We start from the raw sequence: 24,112 nt of genomic DNA, 5'->3' as shown, positions 1-24,112 counted from the left end.
CATGTATTAAATTTAATAATGCAAACAGTTCTCTAAATGAAACAATGTACACATGTATTAAATTTAATAATATAAACAGTTCTCTAAATGAAACAATGTACACATGTATTAAATTTAATAATGTAAACAGTTCTCTAAATGAAACAATGTACACATGTATTAAATTTAATAATGTAAACAGTTCTCTAAATGAAACAATGTACACATGTATTAAATTTAATAATGCAAACAGTTCTCTAAATGAAACAATGTACACATGTATTAAATTTAATAATGTAAACAGTTCTCAGTTTGCTGCAGAATATCAAGAAAGTATTTGGGTTTTTGTTATTTCATCATTGTATCTGGAGAGTGCTGTGCATGATGATGAAATGCACAGATCTAAAAAACAGCATAAGTAATATAATAATAATAATAGTAAAAAAATAAGTAATTATTTTAAATCTTCGTAAAAATAACTTCGTTTTACTTTGTTTTGTTTTTTTTGTCAGTTACAAGTCGATCATGTGAGAGTATACCTGTAGTGGGAGGGGCAGTGGTTGTTGGTGGTGCAACGCTGTTCACATCTGCAATGAAAACATTTTAAACAGTAGATTCAGGAAACTTACAAATACAAAAGTGATGACCTATGTGTTGAAACAGTGTTTCCTATATGTGCCTCTGTGTACTCAGCAGTAGTGGTGCTATATTACATAGTCATCTCCCCAACACAACCTATTATCCACATCAAACCAGGTAATGACTCGTGTTCCATTAAAATTAAAATGATTTATTACATCATCTAGCATGTCGGCCACCTTGCACTGGTTGACGGCTATCTGCAGAATTTAGATCACATTATAAACTTTCTGTGTGACTCTTTTGCAGATTACTGCAGAGTTTCAGGGCAGTCACCATCAGCAAAATATGTTAGTGTTTATTTTATTAGTACAACAACCAGTGATATATTTTAGCATTTCAAGAATTTTTAAAACACATTGCTGACAACAGCTATAAGCTTTAGATCTGCCCACAGCTGGATATGATAAATATTACAGCTCATTATTTGCATAACCATTGCTAAATTTATCATAGAAAAAATAAAACTGAAAAAAATCACATACACACACAAAAAAAAAAAACTCCCACCTGAACCACAGCTCACAATCACATTGTGGTAGATGGTGGAGAAAGCAGACTACTTACCAATACAGTAGGCTGAATTACAGGTGACTGGGCTCACAAGCTCGTAAACGTAGTAGTTTCCAGGACAAGCTTTCACTTGGATGGGGAAAGATTTGAAATAACAGCAGTCACCGTTCCAGCTCCCACACACTTGCTGTACGACCACTCCGTCTTGCAGTTGTGGGCGAGAACCGTTGAGCCAGAGAGGGATGTTTGTGCCACACATGCCCTGGTTAACACAGGAGTCTGGCATCTGGATATCACTTCCATTATAGAAGAAGCGGTACCAGCCATTCCAGCTGGTATATCCATCGCACCAGTTCCCCCACAGCCAAGGGTGTGGCACTGAGTTGTCTGTTGCCCTCCAGGTGTCGTCCAAATCGTTGTAGTTTTCACAAGGGTCAATACTCGGGGTTGTAAAACTCACTGTTAAGAAAACAAAACAGGCATCTTAGAAAACTGAATTTCCATTAAATATCACTTCTGGATTATATGCCTTTTACATATAATCCCAAAATGTGTTGTTTTTTCATGTCAATCCATTTGCATTTAATTTGTATTTCATTTAATCACATTTGCATTTTTAAATAAATATGCACTATTTGTCTTGGAATGCTGTCAAGATGGTGCTGAGATGGTGCTGAGATAGTGCTGATAAAAGCTTAGTTTAATTGCTTATTGTTATGTATAAATTTGTATCAGTTTATTAAGCAAAGCGACATATCCTTTCATAATGATGCAAAATGAAATTTAAATCTTCCACAATGTATTTTATAAAAATAAAATACATGAATTCATTCATAAATGTAGAGAGGACTGAACGTTGTAAAAATTGTTTACTAATGTACTGTTACTGTACCTGCACAATATGAGGGCATTGGAATTGATATATCTGGCTTGACAAGTTTGTAGATGTAGTAATTTCCTGGACAAGCTTTCACTTGGATTGGGTTGGACCTGGACATTGTGTTGCACTGGCCATTAGAGTAGCTGTAGATTTCTCTGGTCACAATTCCATCCTCTAATTGTGGATGAGATCCACCAAGTACAAGTGCAGTGTAGCCACCACATGTCTTGTAGCTCACACACCACTCAGACAACTGAGCGCTCTTCCCCTGGAGGAACAGCCGATACCAGCCCTCCCACTCAACTAGGGTGTCATCATGACCACGGTAGTAACTGTATGGTCCGTTTTCGTTCCTCCAGTAGTCATCAATGACATCATAGTAGTGGCAAGGGTCAATTGTGTCATCATCTTCACTGGATGCTGTGTAAGAACATGTCAATGGGGACATGACATATGGGGATGTCAATCTTTTACAAAATAATGAGGTGTCCAAAAGTGTAACGGGGTAACAACAAGCCATCCATGTCAACAGGACTTTCAGGTACGCAGGTGAGCACCTGTATGTCATCACACTGCTAACTGCTAATTAATCTGATCTCTCTGATGGCAGCAGGCCAGCATCACAAAAAGCTGACGTGTGTGTACACTGCGGTCTGATAGTTTAACGCTGTTCATGTTGTATGTGCTAATCTCACTATCTTTCTCTAATTCTTCAATATTTACAGAAAAGTGGCGATAGGGTTACATTCATGTCCAACATATTAATAACATCAATTTCCAAAATCTATACACAGATGTTGTGAACATAATCAGATTTAAGTGTCTCTCTTTATTGTTTTTGAACACTTTGCCTTCTAATTGTTAAAAACTGTCAGTCTTATGTTTTTTTTTTCTTTTCAGGTGCTACATTTTTTCCAGTTTTCCAGTTTTTTTTTTGTTTTGTTATCAGATTAAAGTTTTGTTTGTTTTTGTATGTGATAATCAACTAGCAGTATAACTTGTGGATAGAGTAAATTGATCATCTAAGTAATTTTGACAGCAACTTACTCATGGTTGTTGTGAGTTCAGCTCCACTGGATATGACTGTAGGTGCAGGAGTGCTGACATCTGGGAATGAAAATGTGAAAACAAGCATTACATCTTGAGTAGATGCTGTGAAAGAATAACCATAATAGGATATTTGTAAATGAGGATATCCTATTGCATACGTAAATCTTATTATATATGACAATGAGAATATCTTATTATATATGTCAATGAGGATATCTCATAACATCTCAGGATATTGCAAAACAATCGTATCCTGTCACGTAGGGCTACGCCCCCTCTCTTTGCTGTCACTCCGGTGTCTCTGTTCCCTGTGTCTGTGTTGTTCCTTGCCCGTTGGTCCCGCCCTGCTTGTCTGTTGCCCTGGTTTTCGTCTGTCTGACACGCCCGTGTTGTCAGTGTGATCAGCTGTGTCTTGTTAAGTTCCGTGTACTTATAGTCCCTGTGTTTTCCTAGCCCGTTGTTGGTTATTCGTTCTGTAATGTTTTGCTCTTCGTATTCTCCGTTGTCTGCTCTTAGTTCCGTGTACCCTGCTCTGTTCCGTTCTGTCTGTTACAATGCCCCTGTATTTGTCAAACCTGGATGGCTTGCCTGTTATGACCCCTGCCTGTGACTACGACCTCGATTATGGAATGCCCTGTAATAAATCTCGCTCTTCTCCGCGTTTGTGTCCGCCTCCATGTTCGGTGTCGCGCAGATTGTTACATATCCACAAAACCTGAAATGCTTACATATCTCACTTCACCAAGTCTCGCTCCTATGTTGACGACCAACCCTGGCTACTCTTGCTGGGAGCAGTATTCTAATAGTCTTTTGCCTTCCCAATGTTTTCAATAATATGCCGGTCCAGTCCCCTTTCACCCAGCATCCTCTCTGGTCTCCAGTCTCCAGTTTCCTGTACTGTCTCCAGTCTGACCTCCTGTCCTGTCTCCAGTCTGGTCTCCTGTAATGTCTCCAGTCTGACCTCCTGTCCTGTCTCCAGTCTGACCTCCTGTCCTGTCTCCAGTCTGGTCTCCTGTATTGTCTCCAGTCTGGTCTGTCCTGTCTCCAGTCTGATCTTTGTGTCCTCATGCTAGGTCCTTTTCTGTAATAAAGCAGGCTTCTGTTCCTGCTTCTTTGCGCCTGTGTTTGCTTCGTTGTCTGTCAACTGTGGAAAATCTGTCTCACATGTTTCCAGGTGGTTTTTGTGTATTTAAGCTCTGTGTTACAATATAATGGGCGACTTGCAAAAAATAAATAAATAATGAAAAAAAAATCAAAACCATACATATGTTCTTACCGGATGCTGCATCACGTACAAGGACTGCAGATGTGGTGTTGATGTCTGAAGAGAAAAAAAAAAAAGAAGAGTGACATTGAAAAGCAAATTATTACAATATGAAATATTTACAGGACATAAAGAGTCCCAGCATCAGTGACACTCAGTGCAGGCTTTAGTTCAGAGTGTCTTTCTTCCTTCAGTCTCTCAGTACGTCTCTACACCTCTCAGTACGTCTCTACACCTCTCAGTACTTCTCTACACTTCTTAGTACTTTCCTACTCCCCTTAGTGCAGTGATTTTCAACCTCTATGCTGTGACACATTAGTGTGCCATGAGAGATTGTCCTGTGTGATATGACAAGTGATCCACTTTCACTTAATTGGTCCAAATTATTGTTTACCTAATGCAAATAATTTGTCATTCTTGAGTGCCTGTATCTGCAATGTAGTGACTGGCAGAGTAATTAATTAAATAATCTTCTATTTAGTGGGTGTCAGCAGGTAGTTGTCACAGTACGGCGGGCCCCCTACTGGTCACCTCCGTCTACAGCGGCAGTTGTCTTGTTGTTGTTGTGTAGTGTTCGTCCATCAGGTGGGCGGGGCCTATGATCCGTCTCACCGGAGGGTCGTTTGTTTGTCTATATATGTCTTCTCTTTGTACCAGTTGACCGCTGGTCATTATATGCTTAATTCGAATCATGTCACGGGTTTTTGGTTTGCGCACTTTCTTCATTAAACCATCCATTTTCCCTGAGACTTGGCGTGATCACTTCCATTTTATTTCGCATTCCCTGCCCGTCACAGTAGTGAAATATTGACCTTGCTAATTTAAGAATAGAGTTAGTGATGCGTGCCAAATGTGGTCGAGATGAGATAAATCACCAATGGATAAATATTTGAAAAGGAAAATAGGAAAAACTCTGAACTGGGCTTTGGGTAAAATTCTACCCCAGATGCAGGCCCTAGTATGACTGGTGGTGTCATGGTTAGCCCCTCCCCCAGCTGTCAATCATGTTTTTTTTTATTTATGTAGCCATGTGGTTCTGTGATTCATAGCCCCTCCTTGTGTTGTGTAACCCGGCTCTCTTGTTGTAATCATGTGTTGGGTCTTTTGTATTTCTGGTCATTGTTTCCTCGTACAGCCCTGTTTTGATTACGGTTTTGTATTAAGTTCCTGGTTTTCTGTGTTTCATTGCCGGTCAATGTTTCAATCGTCGGTATGGTCTTTCATGTTCAGAGTCTTGTATTCATCTAGGTTTTGCTTAGTTAAGGCTAATTTTGGAAGCTCGGTTAGCACCAGGAGCGGACTGGCATACATTACTACCGGGGATTTCTCCGGTGGGCCGAAGGGTTAGTGGGCCGCCGGTGGTTTAACTCAGACCGTGGAGGAGCCATTGCCGCGCACTGCGTGAGTGATGAGTTAGTGATGGTGAGTGATGTGAGTGATGTGATGTGAGTGATGGTGATGAGTGATGTGAGTGATGCGATGTGAGTGATGAGTAATGTGATGTGAGTGATGGTGATGAGTGATGTGAGTGATGAGTAATGTGATGTGAGTGATGAGTAATGTGATGTGAGTGATGGTGATGAGTGATACGATGTGAGTGATGTGAGTAATGTGATGTGAGTGATGGTGATGAGTGATGCGATGTGAGTGATGTGAGTAATGTGATGTGAGTGATGGTGATGAGTGATGTGAGTGATGAGTAATGTGATGTGAGTGATGGTGATGAGTGATGTGAGTGATGAGTAATGTGATGTGAGTGATGGTGATGAGTGATGTGAGTGATGAGTAATGTGATGTGAGTGATGGTGATGAGTGATGTGAGTGATGGTGATGAGTGATGTGAGTGATGAGTAATGTGATGCGAGTGATGGTGATGAGTGATGCAATGTGAGTGATGAGTAATGTGATGTGAGTGATGAGTGATGCGATGTGAGTGATGAGTAATGTGATGTGAGTGATGGTGATGAGTGATGTGAGTGATGAGTAATGTGATGTGAGTGATGAGTAATGTGATGTGAGTGATGGTGATGAGTGATACGATGTGAGTGATGTGAGTAATGTGATGTGAGTGATGGTGATGAGTGATGCGATGTGAGTGATGTGAGTAATGTGATGTGAGTGATGGTGATGAGTGATGTGAGTGATGAGTAATGTGATGTGAGTGATGGTGATGAGTGATGTGAGTGATGGTGATGAGTGATGTGAGTGATGGTGATGAGTGATGTGAGTGATGAGTAATGTGATGTGAGTGATGGTGATGAGTGATGTGAGTGATGAGTAATGTGATGTGAGTGATGGTGATGAGTGATGTGAGTGATGGTGATGAGTGATGTGAGTGATGAGTAATGTGATGCGAGTGATGGTGATGAGTGATGCAATGTGAGTGATGAGTAATGTGATGTGAGTGATGAGTAATGTGATGTGAGTGATAAGTAATGTGATGTGAGTGATGGTGATGAGTGATGTGAGTGATGTGATGTGAGTGATGAGTAATGTGATGAGAGTGATGGTGATGAGTGATGTGAGTGATGAGTAATGTGATGTGAGTGATGGTGATGAGTGATGTGAGTGATGTGATGTGAGTGATGAGTAATGTGATGTGAGTGATGGTGGTGAGTGATGTGAGTGATGAGTAATGTGATGTGAGTGATGGTGAAGAGTGATACGATGTGATTGATGAGTAATGTGATGTGAGTGATGGTGATGAGTGATGAGTAATGTGATGTGAGTGATGGTGATGAGTGATGTGAGTGATGGTGATGAGTGATGTGAGTGATGAGTAATGTGATGCGAGTGATGGTGATGAGTGATGCAATGTGAGTGATGAGTAATGTGATGTGAGTGATGAGTAATGTGATGTGAGTGATAAGTAATGTGATGTGAGTGATGGTGATGAGTGATGTGAGTGATGTGATGTGAGTGATGAGTAATGTGATGAGAGTGATGGTGATGAGTGATGTGAGTGATGAGTAATGTGATGTGAGTGATGGTGATGAGTGATGTGAGTGATGTGATGTGAGTGATGAGTAATGTGATGTGAGTGATGGTGGTGAGTGATGTGAGTGATGAGTAATGTGATGTGAGTGATGGTGAAGAGTGATACGATGTGATTGATGAGTAATGTGATGTGAGTGATGGTGATGAGTGATGTGAGTGATGAGTAATGTGATGTGAGTGATGGTGATGAGTGATGTGAGTGATGAGTAATGTGATGTGAGTGATGAGTAATGTGATGTGAGTGATGGTGATGAGTGATGAGTAATGTGATGTGAGTGATGAGTAATGTGATGTGAGTGATGGTGATGAGTGATGAGTAATGTAATGTGAGTGATGGTGATGAGTGATGTGAGTGATGAGTAATGTGATGTGAGTGATGGTGATGAGTGATGTGAGTGATGAGTAATGTGATGTGAGTGATGGTGATGAGTGATGTGAGTGATGGTGATGTGAGTGATGAGTAATGTGATGTGAGTGATGGTGATGAGTGATGTGAGTGATGAGTAATGTGATGTGAGTGATGGTGATGAGTGATGTGAGTGATGTGAGTGATGGTGATGAGTGATGTGAGTGATGGGTAATGTGATGTGAGTGATGGTGATGAGTGATGTGAGTGATGTGATGTGAGTGATGAGTAATGTGATGTGAGTGATGGTGATGAGTGATGTGAGTGATGAGTAATGTGATGTGAGTGATGGTGATGAGTGATGCAATGTGAGTGATGAGTAATGTGATGTGAGTGATTAGTGAAGACCAAAATGAAGACCTGCTCACAAGCATAGATAAAATGAACGTATTCTGTTCAAAGGTGCACCTCGGACAACAACATGTGGAAAATCTTAACGTAACATGTTCACACTCAAAAAACTCAGCATGTAGTTGTTGGGAAGGACATGATTTTGAAGGGGCTCATTAACAGAACTAAGATGAGAAGGTCAAAACTTTGCTGATATAAACTCAGTATATATTTTTTACAATCAGTATATTCTAAAAATAAATAAGCGCAGAGGCCCCCTGCCCTCCCGACAGTGGCGGCAGGATTTCATGTTGTCCTGTTGTGTCAGGTGGGCGGGTCCATTATGCAACCCGGCACCTGAGGGTCGTTTGTCTTGTCTATATATGTTGTCTTTGTACCGGTTGACTTCTGGTTATTGTATCCTTCATTTGGATTATGTAACGGGCTTTCAGTTGGTGCACATTATTCATTAAATCTTCCCTTTTCGTCAAAGGTGAGGTACAAGACTTGTACCTGTGTTACATTGTAAAGCGCCGTGGGTATTCTGAAAGGCACTATATAAATCGAACATTCATTCAAAACAGGTTGAAAAACATTGCCACACTGCCTCAGTGCCACACTGTTACAACGTCACACCGTCACACTGTCACACTGCCTTAGTGCCACACTGTCACACTGTCACACCGTCACACTGCCTTAGTGCTCCCCTACACCCACGAGACACTCTGGATCCTAACAATCCAGCTCAGACACTACAAAACCTGTAAACCTGTAAACCTGTAAACATTACATGAAAAAAGACATTAAATACCTGTACAGTAAGAAACAGTGTAAACACCTGTACAGTAAGAAACTGTAAATACCTGTACAGTAAGAAACAGTGTAAACACCTGTACAGTAAGAAACAGTGTAAATACCTGTACAGTAAGAAACAGTGTAAATACCTGTACAGTAGACCATGTTGCAGTATATTGGGCTGACCATCTCGTACACATAGTAATTGCCTGGACATGCTTTAACATGAATTGGGGTGGATTTGTAGAAGCAGCGGTCAGTTCCTGCATTTGCACAGACCTGGCGGGTGACCACTCCATCCTCTACCTGAGGATGAGGACCATTGAGCCACAGAGGGTAGTAAGAACCACAACTAGCAACATCAACACTGGTCTCTGCCATACGGATGTCCATCCCATTGTACAGCAGGCGGTACCAGCCGTTCCAGTTGAACTGGGCATCACAAATGCCCAAACCAGGTGCATTATTGGCTCTCCAGGGTTGGTCCAGGGAGGTGTAGTCATAGCAGGGGTCATAAGATGGGCTGGATAGTGCCACTGTCAAAGTAAAAATAAAGTAAAAGTAAACAAAAGTAAAAAGTAAGCAAAAGTAAAAATGAATTCATAATTTCTTTATAGAACATCTGTTACTTTTAATAGATTTGTAAGTTACAGATTTACAGATACATTTTAATGACTGTCATTTTGATTATTTTTATGTATTATTTTTTTCTATTTATTTGATGACAATAATAAAGAATATTTAGTGGTTATTTGTGTAGCGTAGGCAAGTCCACTGTGAAGTAAAGACTAATAATCCACTGTGAAGTAAATTCTAATGTCATCCTGTGTAATGATGGAGAAGTTTGTAAACACTGTACCTGTAGCGTATACAGGAAGTGGGATTGACACATTTGGCTTGACCAGTTTGTAGACGTAGTAATGTCCTGGACAGGCTTTCACCTGGATGGGGTTGGACGTGTAGTAATTGCACTGGCGTGTATACCACCCATAATTCCAGTACCAGTACAACCAGTAGATGTAGGTATTGGTCCCATATATTTCTCTGGTCACAATTCCATCCTCAATAAGGGGATGTGAACCACCAAGTATCAGTGGGGTGTATCCACCAGATGTCGTGTAGTCCACACACCACTCAGAAATCTGTGCATCTGCTCCTTGTAGATACAGCCGATACCAGCCATCCCATTCAACACTGGTGTCGTCATGACTACTGTAGTAACTGGAGAATCCAAGATTGTAGTACCCATAACCATAGAAACTGTATGTAGATCTCCAGATGTCTTCAAGAACGTTGTAGTTGTAACAGGGGTCAGAGGTAGAGCTGTCTGGACTGGTTGCTGTAGAAACACAATCATTATAGAGAACTTAAATTATAGGTTTACTTGACTTATAATGTATACCAGAGGTGGGACCAAGTCAGTGTTTTGCAAGTCTCAAGTAAGTCCAAGTCTTTATCCTCAAGTCCCGAGTCAAGTCTCAAGCAAAGACAGTCAACTCAAGTCAAGTCTCGAGTCAAGACAGGCAACCGTCAAGTCAAGTCCCAAGTCTGAAACTTGGAATTTCAAGTCCTTTCGAGTCTTTTTTTTTACAGGCACCAACGCTTTACGAATGCTAACGCTGATGCGTTTCTTTACTCGTTTTGTTGGTGTCCGCCCGCCAAAAGATGACAGATCATTTACATTTTATCTTCTCTTAATTACATAAATGTACTTAAACAAGAATGTTTCGTTACATCATTATACACGAAAATAGCAAGCTTCATCTGTGACGGTGGGTGCGGCGTGAAGGACGAGGCAGCAAACGTCACTTTACTTATATTATATATGTTGCGCAATAGCACACGATAAACATACACAAACACACAACAACGTGTGGACATTAGACAACGACGAGCACAGGACACTGCGCGAGCGCACATTAAATAGACAAACCACATTAGCCCCATGTAATTACGAGACGATTCACAGGTGATACACATTATCACACGACATAGCCATCACCACGGAGTTCCACTGACGCAGACAAAGCACGTGGACCACGTATACACACGCCCAAAGGGGAGGGGCCGGGGTCCTCAACGTGACATCATCGTAAGCAAGATGCTGTCATTACGAATGGTTATTCTAAACATTTGGATAAAATGTTTAAATATAGACTAATAAAAGGTTAGGGTTATTTTTTCATTGTTTTCTGTTATTGTGGGGTCACGGTGTAGGCTACTATTGTTACCTGGAGATTCAGTGGGGTCACATATTCTGATGGCTGCCGTCAGAATTGGTGACCCCAGTTAAAAAGTCTCACCTGTACATCCCATTCATGATTTCTTTGTTGGCTGCAATGGTGAGGGGATGGTAAATCTTGTTTAAGTACATTTATGTAATTAAGAGACGATAAATGTAAATATAAACATCTGTCATATTTTGGCTCGTGGACACCAACAAAACGAGTAAAGAAAGTGCATCAGCGTAGTTTACGTAGCATTCGTAAAGCGTTTGTGCCTCTGAACAGAAACTGTGAAATAGCGCCCCCTGTGGTCACAAAACTCGACGGTCACAGAATCTGGTGTAACGCCGGTCTGAGTCAGAAGGACGGAAATGAAATTAATGTGGCGCACTTTATAAATATTAATATGCGTTTTAAATTTTAGATTTGGGGTAAAAAAAATCAAGTCTTTGCAAGTAAACAGGTTCAAGTCCAATTCAAGTCCCAAGTTATTGGTGTAAAAGTCCAAGTCAAGTCTAAGTCTCTGAATATTTTTTCAAGTCAAGTCAAAAGTCTTAATATTAATGACTCGAGTCTGACTCGAGTCCAAGTCATGTGACTCGAGTCCCCACCTCTGATGTATACATAAAAGTACACAGAGTGATGTTAAAGTATGGATAGTATGGATGATATGCATAGTACGGATAGTATGAATAGTATGGATAGTACTCCTTCAGAAACAAAGCCTGGACTCTAAATACCTTCTTGGACTGGATTAGTTTATCTGGAGGACATTTGTAATGTAATATTTTACCAATCTTAGTTATGAAGCTCATATATCCAGATGCATTATAATAAATACAGGAAGAGGGCGTTTCTATTGTCCTGTATTCTCAGTGATGTTACTTTAATCACATTTAACAGTAGATCCTTAAGGCATATATAGTAATACAACAAGGTATAGAGGTACTGAATTAGACCTGTATCATTATTCCTTTATGACTATAAATGCCCCTTAAATAACCTAGTGGTATCTGTATTATTATAAATGCCCCTTTAATAGCCCAGTGGTATTGTTGTGTTTGATTTGCTCGTTCCTCTAGATGATGCTCTGCATAGCGCATCGTGACCAAAAATGTTGTGTGACTCTTGAAAGACATTCAGTTTTTTGTTTTGCCATTTGGAAGGATCTCTGGTGGAAACCACGGCAATTACAACCATGGCAACAGAGAAATCAAACCTAAATATAGACTCACACGGTGATGAACTCTGAAGGATTCCCACCTCCTTCAAAACACAAGACCAATAATATAACAGATTTATGAAAGTGAACTGCCCTCAAGTACAACCAATGAGATCATAGCATGAAAGTGAACCGCTCTCAAGTACAACCAATGAGATCATAGCAGGAAAGTGAACTGCCCTCGAGTACAACTCTACACTTATAAAATATGACTTTAAGGTACTGTATGTGAAACCAGTAATGCTGTCAAAGCCTTCTTGAGTTGAATTTTGCTTTAAATCCAAGCTCAGAAGTGTTTCATTCTGCAGCCAGTATTTCAGATGTAATGTACGTACGCTCACTAGACAAAATGCGTTATGGTATCTGATTCATCTAAATATCAGTTCAGCGTGTTCACTTATTTATGCTGTAAATGCCATCCAGAAAAATACAGAATGTTACATACAGAAAAACAAAACTAATATTTTATAGTAACATACGTGTGGTTGTGGTTAGTTCACTTGAACTTGGTAAAGCTGGAGAGACAGGATTTGAACTTATGGTGTTGGCGTCTGAAAAAAAGGCAATGTGAAAACAGAGATGACAATATTATAAAAATTGTAGAACCAAAAACTGAAATGTGTAAAACTAATTAATGCACAACATAATGCATGCCATAACACATCATAACAAACATCATACACACACATCATAACACATTACACACATCAAAACACATTACACACATTATGACACATATAGCGCACGACATAACACACATCATAACAGATATCATAACACACATGATAACAGACGTCATAACACACATCATACACACACATCAAAACACACGTCATGACACGTCATAACGCAGATCATACACACGTCATAATACACAACACATAACACACAACACCTCATAACACACATCAAAATACACTTCATAACAAACATAACACACATTACACACATCATAACACACACACATCAAACACACACAAACGTCATAACACACATCATAACACATAATACACCTCATGACATTTCATAAAACATGTCATAACACACATACACACATATACACATCATAACACACATCATACACATATACACACACACACCATAATGTGTAATAACACAAGTCCTAACACATAACTTATAATAACATGCATCATAACACATCATACACGTCATAACATATCATACACACACAACACACATCAAGCACGCACATCATAACACACGTCATAATATGTCATAACACACATTATAACTCACATCATACCTGTACAGTAGGCCATGTTACAGAACATTGGCTTGACAATCTCGTACACATAGTAATTTCCTGGACATGCTTTAACATTAATTGGGGTGGACTGGTAGAAGCAGCAGTCAGATCCTGCATTTGCACAGACCTGGCGGGTGACCACTCCATCCTCTACTTGAGGATGAGAACCATTGAGCCACAGAGTGTAGAAAGAACCACAACTGGAAACATTAACACAGCTCTCTGCCATACGGATGTCCATCCCATTGTACAGCAGGCGGTACCAGCCATTCCAGTTGAAGTTGGCATCACAAACGGCCAACCCAGGTGAGGTATTAGCTCTCCAGGGTTGGTCCAGGGAGGTGTAGTCATTGCAGGGGTCATAAGATGGGCTTGGTAACGTCACTGTTTAGGACAAACCAAAAGCAAAACACCTTCATCTTTGTTTTCTTCTTTGTATAAATGCATTTATAAATGCTGTAACAACTGTTATGGTACTAAACATCTAAAGCCTGGTTTATACTTGACGCGTCGCGAGGGTCCGCACGGCGAAAATGACGTCATCGCTGTGGCTCCGCCAGTGCGCGAGGACCTCTCGCGCTGTCGATTCGTAGGTCGTGCATTTTGTAACTTCAAATTTTCTAACTTTGCGCGTGCCGCGCCTCAGTGCAACGAATAAAGTCATGTTTGTAGGGTTCATACACCTTTACAAGGTGGAATTTAAAGTGACGTACAAGCACTTGTACGTCACTTTAAAGGTCCATTTCAATATTTTCCAGCACGTTAAACTTAATTAAGTTAAATATTTATACATATACTTGAAAGAATTCGCTTTTTATCACATTATTTAATGGTTGTTTATTTTCAAAACGCCCAATCTTAACGTCTTCACGTTCTCTCATGTTTCGTCCTGGAATTACAAGAGGTAACGTAATACAAGAGAACTGTTCAGTCAGACAGATATTTGTTGTGAAACGAAGTAGTTACAATTTCAAAGATTTTCAAGTACTTTAGCCTAAATTCTAGCACTTTTCAAACCTGAAACACAAAGCAACAATAAAATTCATCAGGTAAATGTTTCTTCCCCTGTTTTTGAGGGGTGTTTCTTTATACTATCACATATCGTTTCAGACAAAACTACAAAGAATGTGACGCGGCTAGTATAAACGCCTCCATCATTCGCGCAGATTCATAGACGTATATAGATGAATATTTCTATCTATATAGATCTATATATATATATATATATATATATATATATATATATATATATATATATATATAGTGTGTGTATATATTTATTTATTTTGATGCCTGGTGTAGCATCAAGTAAAAATGTTCTTTCACCGGTTTTGCAGGGTTTTTTATTCTCCACTGCCACCTATAGTTTCGGAGAACACTGCAGTGAAGCTCGCGAAAGTATAAACGCCTACACTGTTCGCGCAGGGTCGCGCGAGGTGGGTGGAGTCATGTGCTACAGTCACTCGCGAAAGTATAAACCAGGCTTAAGGTCGAGGGTGATTTTTATCTTTCTTGATTGTGTGTTTTATGAACAGACATTGTAACAGTAATAGTGAACAATATAAGCAGATGGGCTGTTCCACACAATTAACTCAAGATAGAATGTATAATATCTTCAAACTCAATTTCAAAATGAAACAAAGGAACGTCATACCTGTAGTGTACACAGGCAGAGGAATCGACACGTCTGGCTTGACCAGTTTGTAGACGTAGTAATGTCCTGGACAGGCTTTCACCTGGATGGGGTTGGACGTGTAGTAATTGCACTGGTAACCATACCACCCATATCCCCAGTACCACATGTTGTACTGCCAGTACCACCAGTAGTAGTAGTTAGTGGTCCCATAGATTTCTCTGGTCACAATTCCGTCCTCAATAAGGGGATGTGAACCACCAAGTATCAGTGGGGTGTATCCACCAGATGTCATTGGTCCCGCACACCACTCAGAAATCTGTGCATCTGCTCCCTGTAGATACAGCCGATACCAGCCATCCCATTCAACACTGATGTCATCATGACTACTGAAGTAATAGGACTGGCCCGAAGTATAGTAGCCGTTACTATAGTAACTGTATGTGGTTCTCCAGACGTCATCAAGAACGTTGTAGTTGTGACAGGGGTCAGTACGGCTGTCTGAACTGGGTGCTGTAGAAATACAGTCATTGTGGATGAATTGTGGGGGAATTCAATTTGCAATAGGATAGTTTCTGGTGATGTTGATCTAAACGTAACTATATGTGTACAAGCTACAGTATACTTGTTCTTGTAGTTTGTAGTTTGAGGGTACAATGTGATAAATGTGTCCTCCAGAGAAAAAGACCGGAAAGATTCATAAAAGTAAGAACAACCTGCTTATAACTTCCAATTCAATATGTAAGCTACAGTGTTTATGCAACGTTTGGGCATGGTATGCTGCATTTGGGCAAATGCACTCTATAGTTGTTTATTAACAAACTGACAAATACTACAGAAAATACACTGACATACTGTATATATGTGTGTGTGTGTGTGTGTATATATATATAATTCTTTTTTTTTCAAGTGGAGATGGACAGGGTTAAACACTACTGTTTGTTAACAATGTGTGTAACCTTAGTGGACAACATATGTTAGCCTGTCTATCAATATATTTATAGTCTGTAAACTAATGTTCACAGCAACTTACTCATGGCCGTGTTCGATATGCTCGAAGGATTTTGAGTTGTGGTGTTGACATCTAAAGAAAGAAAGGACAAAAACTTGAAAGAGGCCTGGACAACTCTACAAAAATGTGAAACTTTATATAGAACTCTATAAATGTTTAAAACATAAAGACGTGTAAAATACCTGTACAGTAAGCCATGTTGCAAAACATTGGACGGACAATCTCGTACACATAGAAATTGCCTGGACATGCTTTAACACGAATTGGGTAGGACTTGTAGAAGCAGCAGTCATATCCTGCATTAGCACAGACCTGGCGGGTGACCACTCCATCCTCTACCTGAGGATGAGGACCATTGAGCCACAGAGTGTAGAAAGAACCACATCTGTAGACATCAACACAGCTCTCTGCCATACGGATGTCCATCCCATTGTACAGCAGGCGGTACCAGCCGTTCCAGTTGAAGTTGCTGTCACAAATGCCCAAACCAGGTGCAGTATTGGCTCTCCAGGGTTGGTCCAGGGAGGTGTAGTCATTGCAGGGGTCATAAGATGGGCTTGGTAATGTCACTGTTATGGATAAATTAAAAGCAAAACATCTTTATTCTTTTTTGTATAAGTGCATTTATTATGAAGGGTGTACTAACTGTGATAACGAAGTACTAAGCATCTTATGAAATCAAAGTCAAATTTATTTATATAGCGCTTTTTACAACACATGTCACAAAGCAGCTTTACAATTGTATGGGTCCAAAGCCCTAATGTGAAATCCAGAGGCTAAAATGGCAGGGATTAGACAGAAACCTTGGGAGGACCAAGACTCCTGACAGGATGACTTATGTCACTTTCTAATGGTAGGGCTCCCATGAGTTTTTTTCATTAATACGAAATTGTAATAGTAATAATTTTTAATAGTAAAAGAAGTGAAAAGAAAATTGTAACTGTAGTGGGTGTGTTCAGTGAAATACTGTATTTTACTGTATTTATACAATTTTTTTTAATCAACAAACATATATACTAAACACTAAAAGGAGGATTGGTAGATTCTACCAACATTTCATATAACAATAGAAAAGTGGGGAGATACTCTACCTGCAGAGTACACGGGAAGTGGGATAGATACACTGGGTGGGATCAGTTTGTAGACGTAGTAATGTCCTGGACAGGCTTTCACCTGGATGGGGTTGGACGTGTAGTAATTGCACTGGCTTCCATACCACCCGTAACCAAGGTAAAATCCGTAGTACCCCCACCAGTACCAGTAATAGTAAGTATAGGACCCATAGATTTCTCTGGTCACAATTCCATCCTCAATAAGTGGATGTGAACCACCAAGTATCAGTGGGGTGTATCCACCAGATGTCATGGAGCCCACACACCACTCAGAAATCTGTGCATCTTCTCCCTGTAGATACAGCCGATACCAGCCATCCCATTCAACACTGATGTCGTCATGACTACTGTAGTACATGGAGAATCCTAAATTGTAGTAGTTGTAACCATAGTAACTGTATGTGGCTCTCCAGACGTCATCAAGAACATTGTAGTTGTTACAGGGGTCAAAAGTAAATAGGTCTGGACTGGTTGCTGTAGAAACAAGGACATTACAGAGAAGTCTAATTTTAATCAGTTAGAAAAATTTATTGTGATACACAGATCTGTGTATCACAATAAATATATTTTAAATATATGTGTTACATATACACATAAATAAATTGTAAATGCAGTGTCTGTTTGATCAAAAAATGTTTAGGTTTTATACTCATTCTGTAGCCTGTGGGCAAAGAGTAAACAACCGGTGAACCTCCTACAACTACATCAACTACTAGCTAGCTAGTGTGTAGTGATCTACATAGCAGAGATGAAGGTAGGTTGAATTCCTGAAGGGTTTGATGAAGTATAAAAGATCGAAGGCTAAATGAATGTTATTTTGGAATATCTCTCACTATAATAGTGGACGTACACAGATAGGTTCACCATGTGTGCTACTAGCTAGCTAGCTGGCTGGATAGATATAAGCTGCTTCTGTGCAAAATACACATATCATTTATTCTTGATAACATTATTATTATTATTTAACTCTTTCGTTTTTGACTTTTACCTGAATGTTTGCTTTTGTAGATTGCCGAGTGTGAAAGTATAGTATAGAATAATATAGATGGATGGATATGTATTGGCTATGCTGATCACTGCTATGTAGTTTTTGTTTGTTTGTGTTTTTTATAGTTGCTGTAATTTTTTTCTACTTGCACACAAAGCTTGACATTTTGATACTTCATGAAGCTTGATATGTAGTTAAAAATAATTGATCAGTAATTTTCTCAGACCATAACTTTATGCAATAAGTGATTACAAAAAATGCACAAATCCTATTTTTATGCACATTTCTATATACTACTTTATACTTCTACACTGCTGTATATATATCACATGTTTCACTATTTTTGTGAAGCTAACACTTGAGCAAACGTATTTCAAACATCAAAATAATTCATCTCTTTCAGTAAAGGTGTGCTTCATATGAAATATAAAAATATTTTGAAAATATGAATTCAGATTTTCAGGTATAGGACCATATTTATTTATGCAATACTCTAAGTCAAATGAAAGCTGAGATTGTTCTAAACATTTTGATATGAGATATGTGGGTAAAATGCTATAATTAAGTATGTTTAGAGACAAATTTATGAAAACGTGCATAAACTGAATAAAGTTGGAGAAAAGGTAATAGGTAAGTTCACTTTTAGCATTGTCCCCAAAGTTATATAACTAGATGTAAACTGAAAGTGGTCACGTCTAGCCCCGCCCCCTGCTGTCAGTCATGCCTTTGTTTTGTTTTTCCCATGTGTTCTCCTGACACGCCCCTGTCAATTTGTAAACCCAGCCTTGGTATTAGTCTCCCGTATTCCTTGCTAGGGTATTTAAAACCCTGTGTTTTGTCATTCATGTTTCTGGTCTTCATTCTCCATACAGCCCTGGTGTTTGTGTCTGTATTGATGGTGTTTATTCAGTTTCTTCCTTATTTATTATGTCTGAGTCTCTGCGTGTGGGTTATATTTGTATGTCTAGCTGGCCTGACTTAACCACTCTGCCTTTGGATTTGTCCTGAATAAATCTTGCTCATCTCAGTGTTTGTCTTCCCTCTAATCGCACCATGATGCCTCGTGCATTACAAAAGTGTCATCAAAGTCTACCACTCAGACCTAAAAAAAAAAAGGTTTTGCAATGGCATACTTGCAAGTATACTAAAAGTACACTGGCATATTTACTACATTAAGAATACTAGGGAGATAAAATTAGCAAGTCTTACCAACCAAGAAACTAGCTATATTAGCTGATTAGGTAAAATGTGTTCTTACTTAGTATGTCCTTCATTCTCAAATATGTTTAATATACAAAAACCATCTCACAACAAGGGGCAACAAGGAACTTTGATGTTTCTGTATGAGTCGCCTGTCAATGAAAGCTGGCGTTTGAGAGACTTTAAAAACTTATATACAGATATTTAATTATCTACTTATATTTATAATTATTTTTTAATATACATTTAATAAACATTGCTATTTACTTATGTAGACTCATTGTTTTTGATGCATAAATAATAAAACTTTAGGGTTTTAACTATTTAGGGTTAGGGTAACCCTAACACCAACTTACTCAGAGTTGTGGTGTGTTCTGCTCCACTATGCACCTTTGTGGTCACCGGGGTTGTTATAGTTGTGGTATCTTAAGAAAGAAAATATGAAAACAACATGAGAACCTGTAGAGCTCTAGAAACATGTAGAACCATGTGAAACGAACATCGTACCTGTACAATACGCCATGTTGCTGAACATTGGACGGACAATCTCGTACACATAGAAATTGCCTGGACATGCTTTAACACGAATTGGGGTGGACTTGTAGAAGCAGCAGTCAGATCCTGCATTAGCACAGACCTGGCGGGTGACCACTCCATCCTCTACCTGAGGATGAGGACCATTGAGCCACAGAGGGTAGTAAGCACCACAACTGTAAAAATTAACACAGCTCTCTGCCATACGGGTGTCCATCCCATTGTACAGCAGGCGGTACCAGCCGTTCCAGTTGAAGTTGCTGTCGGACACTCCCAACCCAGGTGCAGTATTGGCTCTCCAGGGTTGATCCAGGGAGACGTAGTTGTCGCAGGGGTCGTAATATGTAAAACTGTTGATAGCAACTGTCAAAGAAATTTAAGCATAAAATGTAAAGAGGATAAATAAATACTTGTGTCTTGGAATTTAGTTTGTTTTTTGTTTAATTAACAGTGACGAAACAGTTTAAAGCAAACAGACAGAACAATACAATATATATATATTTTATACAACAGAACACTGTCAGCTGTTTAATTAAATCACTGCTGCACTGACAGTACATATATATATATATATATATATATATATATATATATATATATATATATATATATATATATATATATATGTACTGTCAGTGCAGCAGTGATTTAATTAAACAGCTGAATGACAGTGTTTTGTTGTTTTGATAATTCTTTTAATATAATTGCATTTCACCACCAAACATTTAACATTACATTTTATGTAATATTGTAATTGAGCTATATTAATTTTCAATGCACACAAAAAGTTATTTCATGGTGATAATTGGTGTTAATAAAATAGTAAAGAATAATGTACCTGCAGCATATGTAGGTCCTGGGATATATGAGTTTGGCTTGACCAGCCTGTAGACGTAGTAATGTCCTGGACAGGCTTTCACTTGGATGGGGTGTGATCTGTAGTAATTGCACTCACTATTGTACCACCAGTACCCCCAGTACGGCCAGTAGTACCCCCAGTACCAGTAATAGTAATTATTGATCCCATAAACTTCTCGGTTCACAATTCCATCCTCAATAAGGGGATGTGAACCACCAAGTATCAGTGGGGTGTATCCACCAGATGTCATAAAGCCCAGACACCACTCAGACATCTGTGCCTTCACTCCCTGTAGATACAGCCGATACCAGCCGTCCCATTCAACAGTGACGTCATTGTGACTGCTGTAGTAATAGGAGAATCCACCAGTGTAGTACCCGTTACCATAGTAACTGAATGTGGTTCTCCACATGTCATCAAGGGCAGTGTAGTTGTAGCAGGGGTCATAATTGGTGGTGGGAAAACTGGTTTCTATGGAAACAGTTGGAAATACAGTAAATATTGAGGTCTTGAAGTTTACTGCAGTATACATACTATCTGGGTTGTTCACATATAAATGATGAGAAGGTCTGAAGCACTCAGGAGTGGAGATCTGGTGGCTTTGGGAAAACAACACTGACACACAGTTACAATATAGATCTCAACACTGTTTAAATTGCCCATTTGGATTACAGTTTATAACCTGGCTATACTGCTGAGCCTCATGATGCGGTCTGGTGGTTTGATATGACTCAGCGGTCCGCTGATTTAATTTACAACCTAGACACCAGAGGTGTAATACTACAACTTAAACACCGGGGGTGTAATACTACAACCTAGACACCAGAGGTGTAATACTACAACCTAGACACTGGGGGTGTAATACTACAACCTAGACACCGGGGGTGTAATACTACAACCTAGACACCGGGGGTGTAATACTACAACCTAGACACTGGGGGTGTAATACTACAACCTAGACACCAGGGGTGTACTACTACAACCTAGACACCACAGGTGGTAAATAAAACTGACATGAAGTACACAACACACTAAGCAATGTCATAAACTGAAAAGTAGTGATCTTCCCTAACGGGAGTACATGCAAACTAACAAACACATCTTCTAGCATGGACTCCAAATACATGCATGACACAAAGTAAACCAACACTAGGGATTACCTAAGAATAAAAAGGCAACTAGGGAGAATAACAAGGAAGAAAGGGAGACCACCAAACTGGGAACAGAGAAGGCAGGATATCAATGATGAACGAGGGTATCGCGCCTTCAGAGCAAATACGAACACGGGTAAGCAAACACAATGACTGACAAGAACTGTGGAGGAACTAGAGGTTTAAATACATGATTAACTATAACAGGGAACAAGACTCAGGAGAAAGAAATGACTCATGAAACAGCATAAAACGGGTGAAAGTGGTTTTGCAAATTGAAAAAAAAATTACATGAGAAGAGGATGGGGTTGTATTCTGAATAAACAACTCTGAAAAAAAAATGTCTGACGAATAAAATCAATTATAATTTAGTAATTAATTTAATAATTAATTTCTACCTTTAAAGTTTCACTTTAAAGTGTGCAAATAGTGGAGGGAGCAAGGTTGGGAACCTAAAGTGGTTTACTAATGTAGACTGGTTTTATTGGATATTTATCTGCCAAGGTGAAGGACATGCTATTTCTTTGCTCGTTTGTTTTTTTTTTTTTTAGTGGTGGTGTAGAAACTGCTTCAGTTTTTGCTAAAGCGCTGGTGTTGTCAGACATGATTTGTTGGTTTGTACAATCAGCCACAGTGATCAGATCAGTAAGTCTAGAATAACAATTTATATTATGAGCCTGAATTTTGATGAGTGATTGGATCTTATCCAAAACTTCAGGAACGTCCCCTCTAGGTTTCCTGAGCTTCTCAGTAAGTTTATGCTGTCCACCCAGTGTTCCCACTCCTCACAGTGTTCCCACTCCTCCCAGTGCTCCCACTCCTCCCAGTGCTCCCATAGAATTGTCTGGTATTGCCATAAACCAATATTATGATTCGTAAACCTCCAAAATATTTGGACTTTTGCAACTGCCCATAGCAAAATTACCTGATGTTGGTTCGATGAACGGTAAATCTGAAAAACAACAACAAAAAAAATCATGACATAAATTCTCTTGCTACTACTACAAAGTCAATTGTCTGCATATAAGGCCCATTCCTGAGCTCCTCAGGGAGGGGTAAGTTTATGCTGTCCTCCCAGTGCTCTCAATCCTCCCAGTGCTCCCACTCCTCCCAGTGCTCTTACTCCTCCCAGTACTCCCACTCCTCCCAGTGCTCTTACTCCTCCCAGTACTCCCACTCCTCCCAGTGCTCTTACTCCTCCCAGTACTCTCACTCCTCCCAGTGCTCTCACTCCTCCCAGTACTCTCACTCCTCCAAGTGCTCCCACTGGTATTGAAGGCATATTAATGGTTTAGATTTTTAGATCCGGGACAGAATTAAACAGTTGGGTTCCAGAAAAGGACTTGAATGACCTACATCACACTGGACTAGCAGCGTTGCTCTACATCATCACACTGGACTAGCTGGGTTGCTCTACATCATCACACTGGATTAGCAGTGTTGCTCTACATCATCCCACTGGACTAGCAGGGTTGCTCTACATCCTCACACTGGACTAGCAGGGTCGCTCTACATCATCACACTGGACTAGCAGGGTCGCTCTACATCATCACACTGGACTAGCAGGGTTGCTCTACATCATCACACTGGACTAGCAGGGTTGCTCTACATCATCACTGTGTTTAGTGAACATAACTCGAGATGCTAAATAATGGGTTCACAGGAATAGGAATTTAGGAGTTTACCTCTGTGTGGAGGCTAGAGGGATTTGTAATTATCAGGCACATTTAATAGCCTAAGACACATGTTAACACCAGAGTGGCCTAAACGTCACACAAGCGTCCAAAAAACAAAAAAAATGGTCAGATGCAAAATGCCCCCAATGGTCCTTTATTCTAATTCAATGAAAAGCTGTTACGATGGACTAACTACTATTCTATTACTATTGTTAAATAAATGTTAGAACAGCTTGTGACCATGAACCAATACTATAACTCATAACCTCCAAAATATTTGGACTTTTGCAACTGCCCATAGCAAAATTACCTGATGTTGGTTCGATGAACGGTAAATCTGAAAAACAACAACAAAAAAATCATGACATAAATTCTCTTGC

General features: G+C 39.6%; 1 protein-coding gene across 1 annotated transcript in view; it reads right to left on the bottom strand.

Moving 5' to 3' along the window:
- Window positions 1-24,112, bottom strand: part of LOC143517686 (uncharacterized) — a 177,545-nt gene that overhangs the window by 138,453 nt on the left and 14,980 nt on the right. Inside the window, exons 17-34 of the mRNA XM_077010429.1 lie at window positions 24,043-24,069; window positions 22,982-23,008; window positions 20,885-21,376; window positions 20,020-20,409; window positions 19,869-19,937; window positions 17,304-17,798; window positions 16,395-16,781; window positions 16,234-16,284; window positions 15,222-15,713; window positions 13,565-13,951; window positions 12,780-12,851; window positions 9,713-10,192; window positions 9,003-9,389; window positions 4,338-4,382; window positions 3,059-3,118; window positions 2,024-2,431; window positions 1,186-1,590; window positions 519-566 (exon numbers count right to left, since the gene is read on the bottom strand). Of these exons, the coding sequence (XP_076866544.1) occupies window positions 519-566; window positions 1,186-1,590; window positions 2,024-2,431; window positions 3,059-3,118; window positions 4,338-4,382; window positions 9,003-9,389; window positions 9,713-10,192; window positions 12,780-12,851; window positions 13,565-13,951; window positions 15,222-15,713; window positions 16,234-16,284; window positions 16,395-16,781; window positions 17,304-17,798; window positions 19,869-19,937; window positions 20,020-20,409; window positions 20,885-21,376; window positions 22,982-23,008; window positions 24,043-24,069 (4,722 nt within the window). The remainder of the gene's footprint in view (window positions 1-518; window positions 567-1,185; window positions 1,591-2,023; window positions 2,432-3,058; window positions 3,119-4,337; window positions 4,383-9,002; window positions 9,390-9,712; window positions 10,193-12,779; window positions 12,852-13,564; window positions 13,952-15,221; window positions 15,714-16,233; window positions 16,285-16,394; window positions 16,782-17,303; window positions 17,799-19,868; window positions 19,938-20,019; window positions 20,410-20,884; window positions 21,377-22,981; window positions 23,009-24,042; window positions 24,070-24,112) is intronic.

The sequence above is a fragment of the Brachyhypopomus gauderio genome, chromosome 6 (assembly GCF_052324685.1).
Source record: "Brachyhypopomus gauderio isolate BG-103 chromosome 6, BGAUD_0.2, whole genome shotgun sequence".
In the NCBI taxonomy this organism is placed as follows: Eukaryota; Metazoa; Chordata; class Actinopteri; order Gymnotiformes; family Hypopomidae; genus Brachyhypopomus; species Brachyhypopomus gauderio.
Note: the sequence above shows the minus strand (reverse complement) of the source record. Positions and strands in the feature narration are given on the sequence as shown.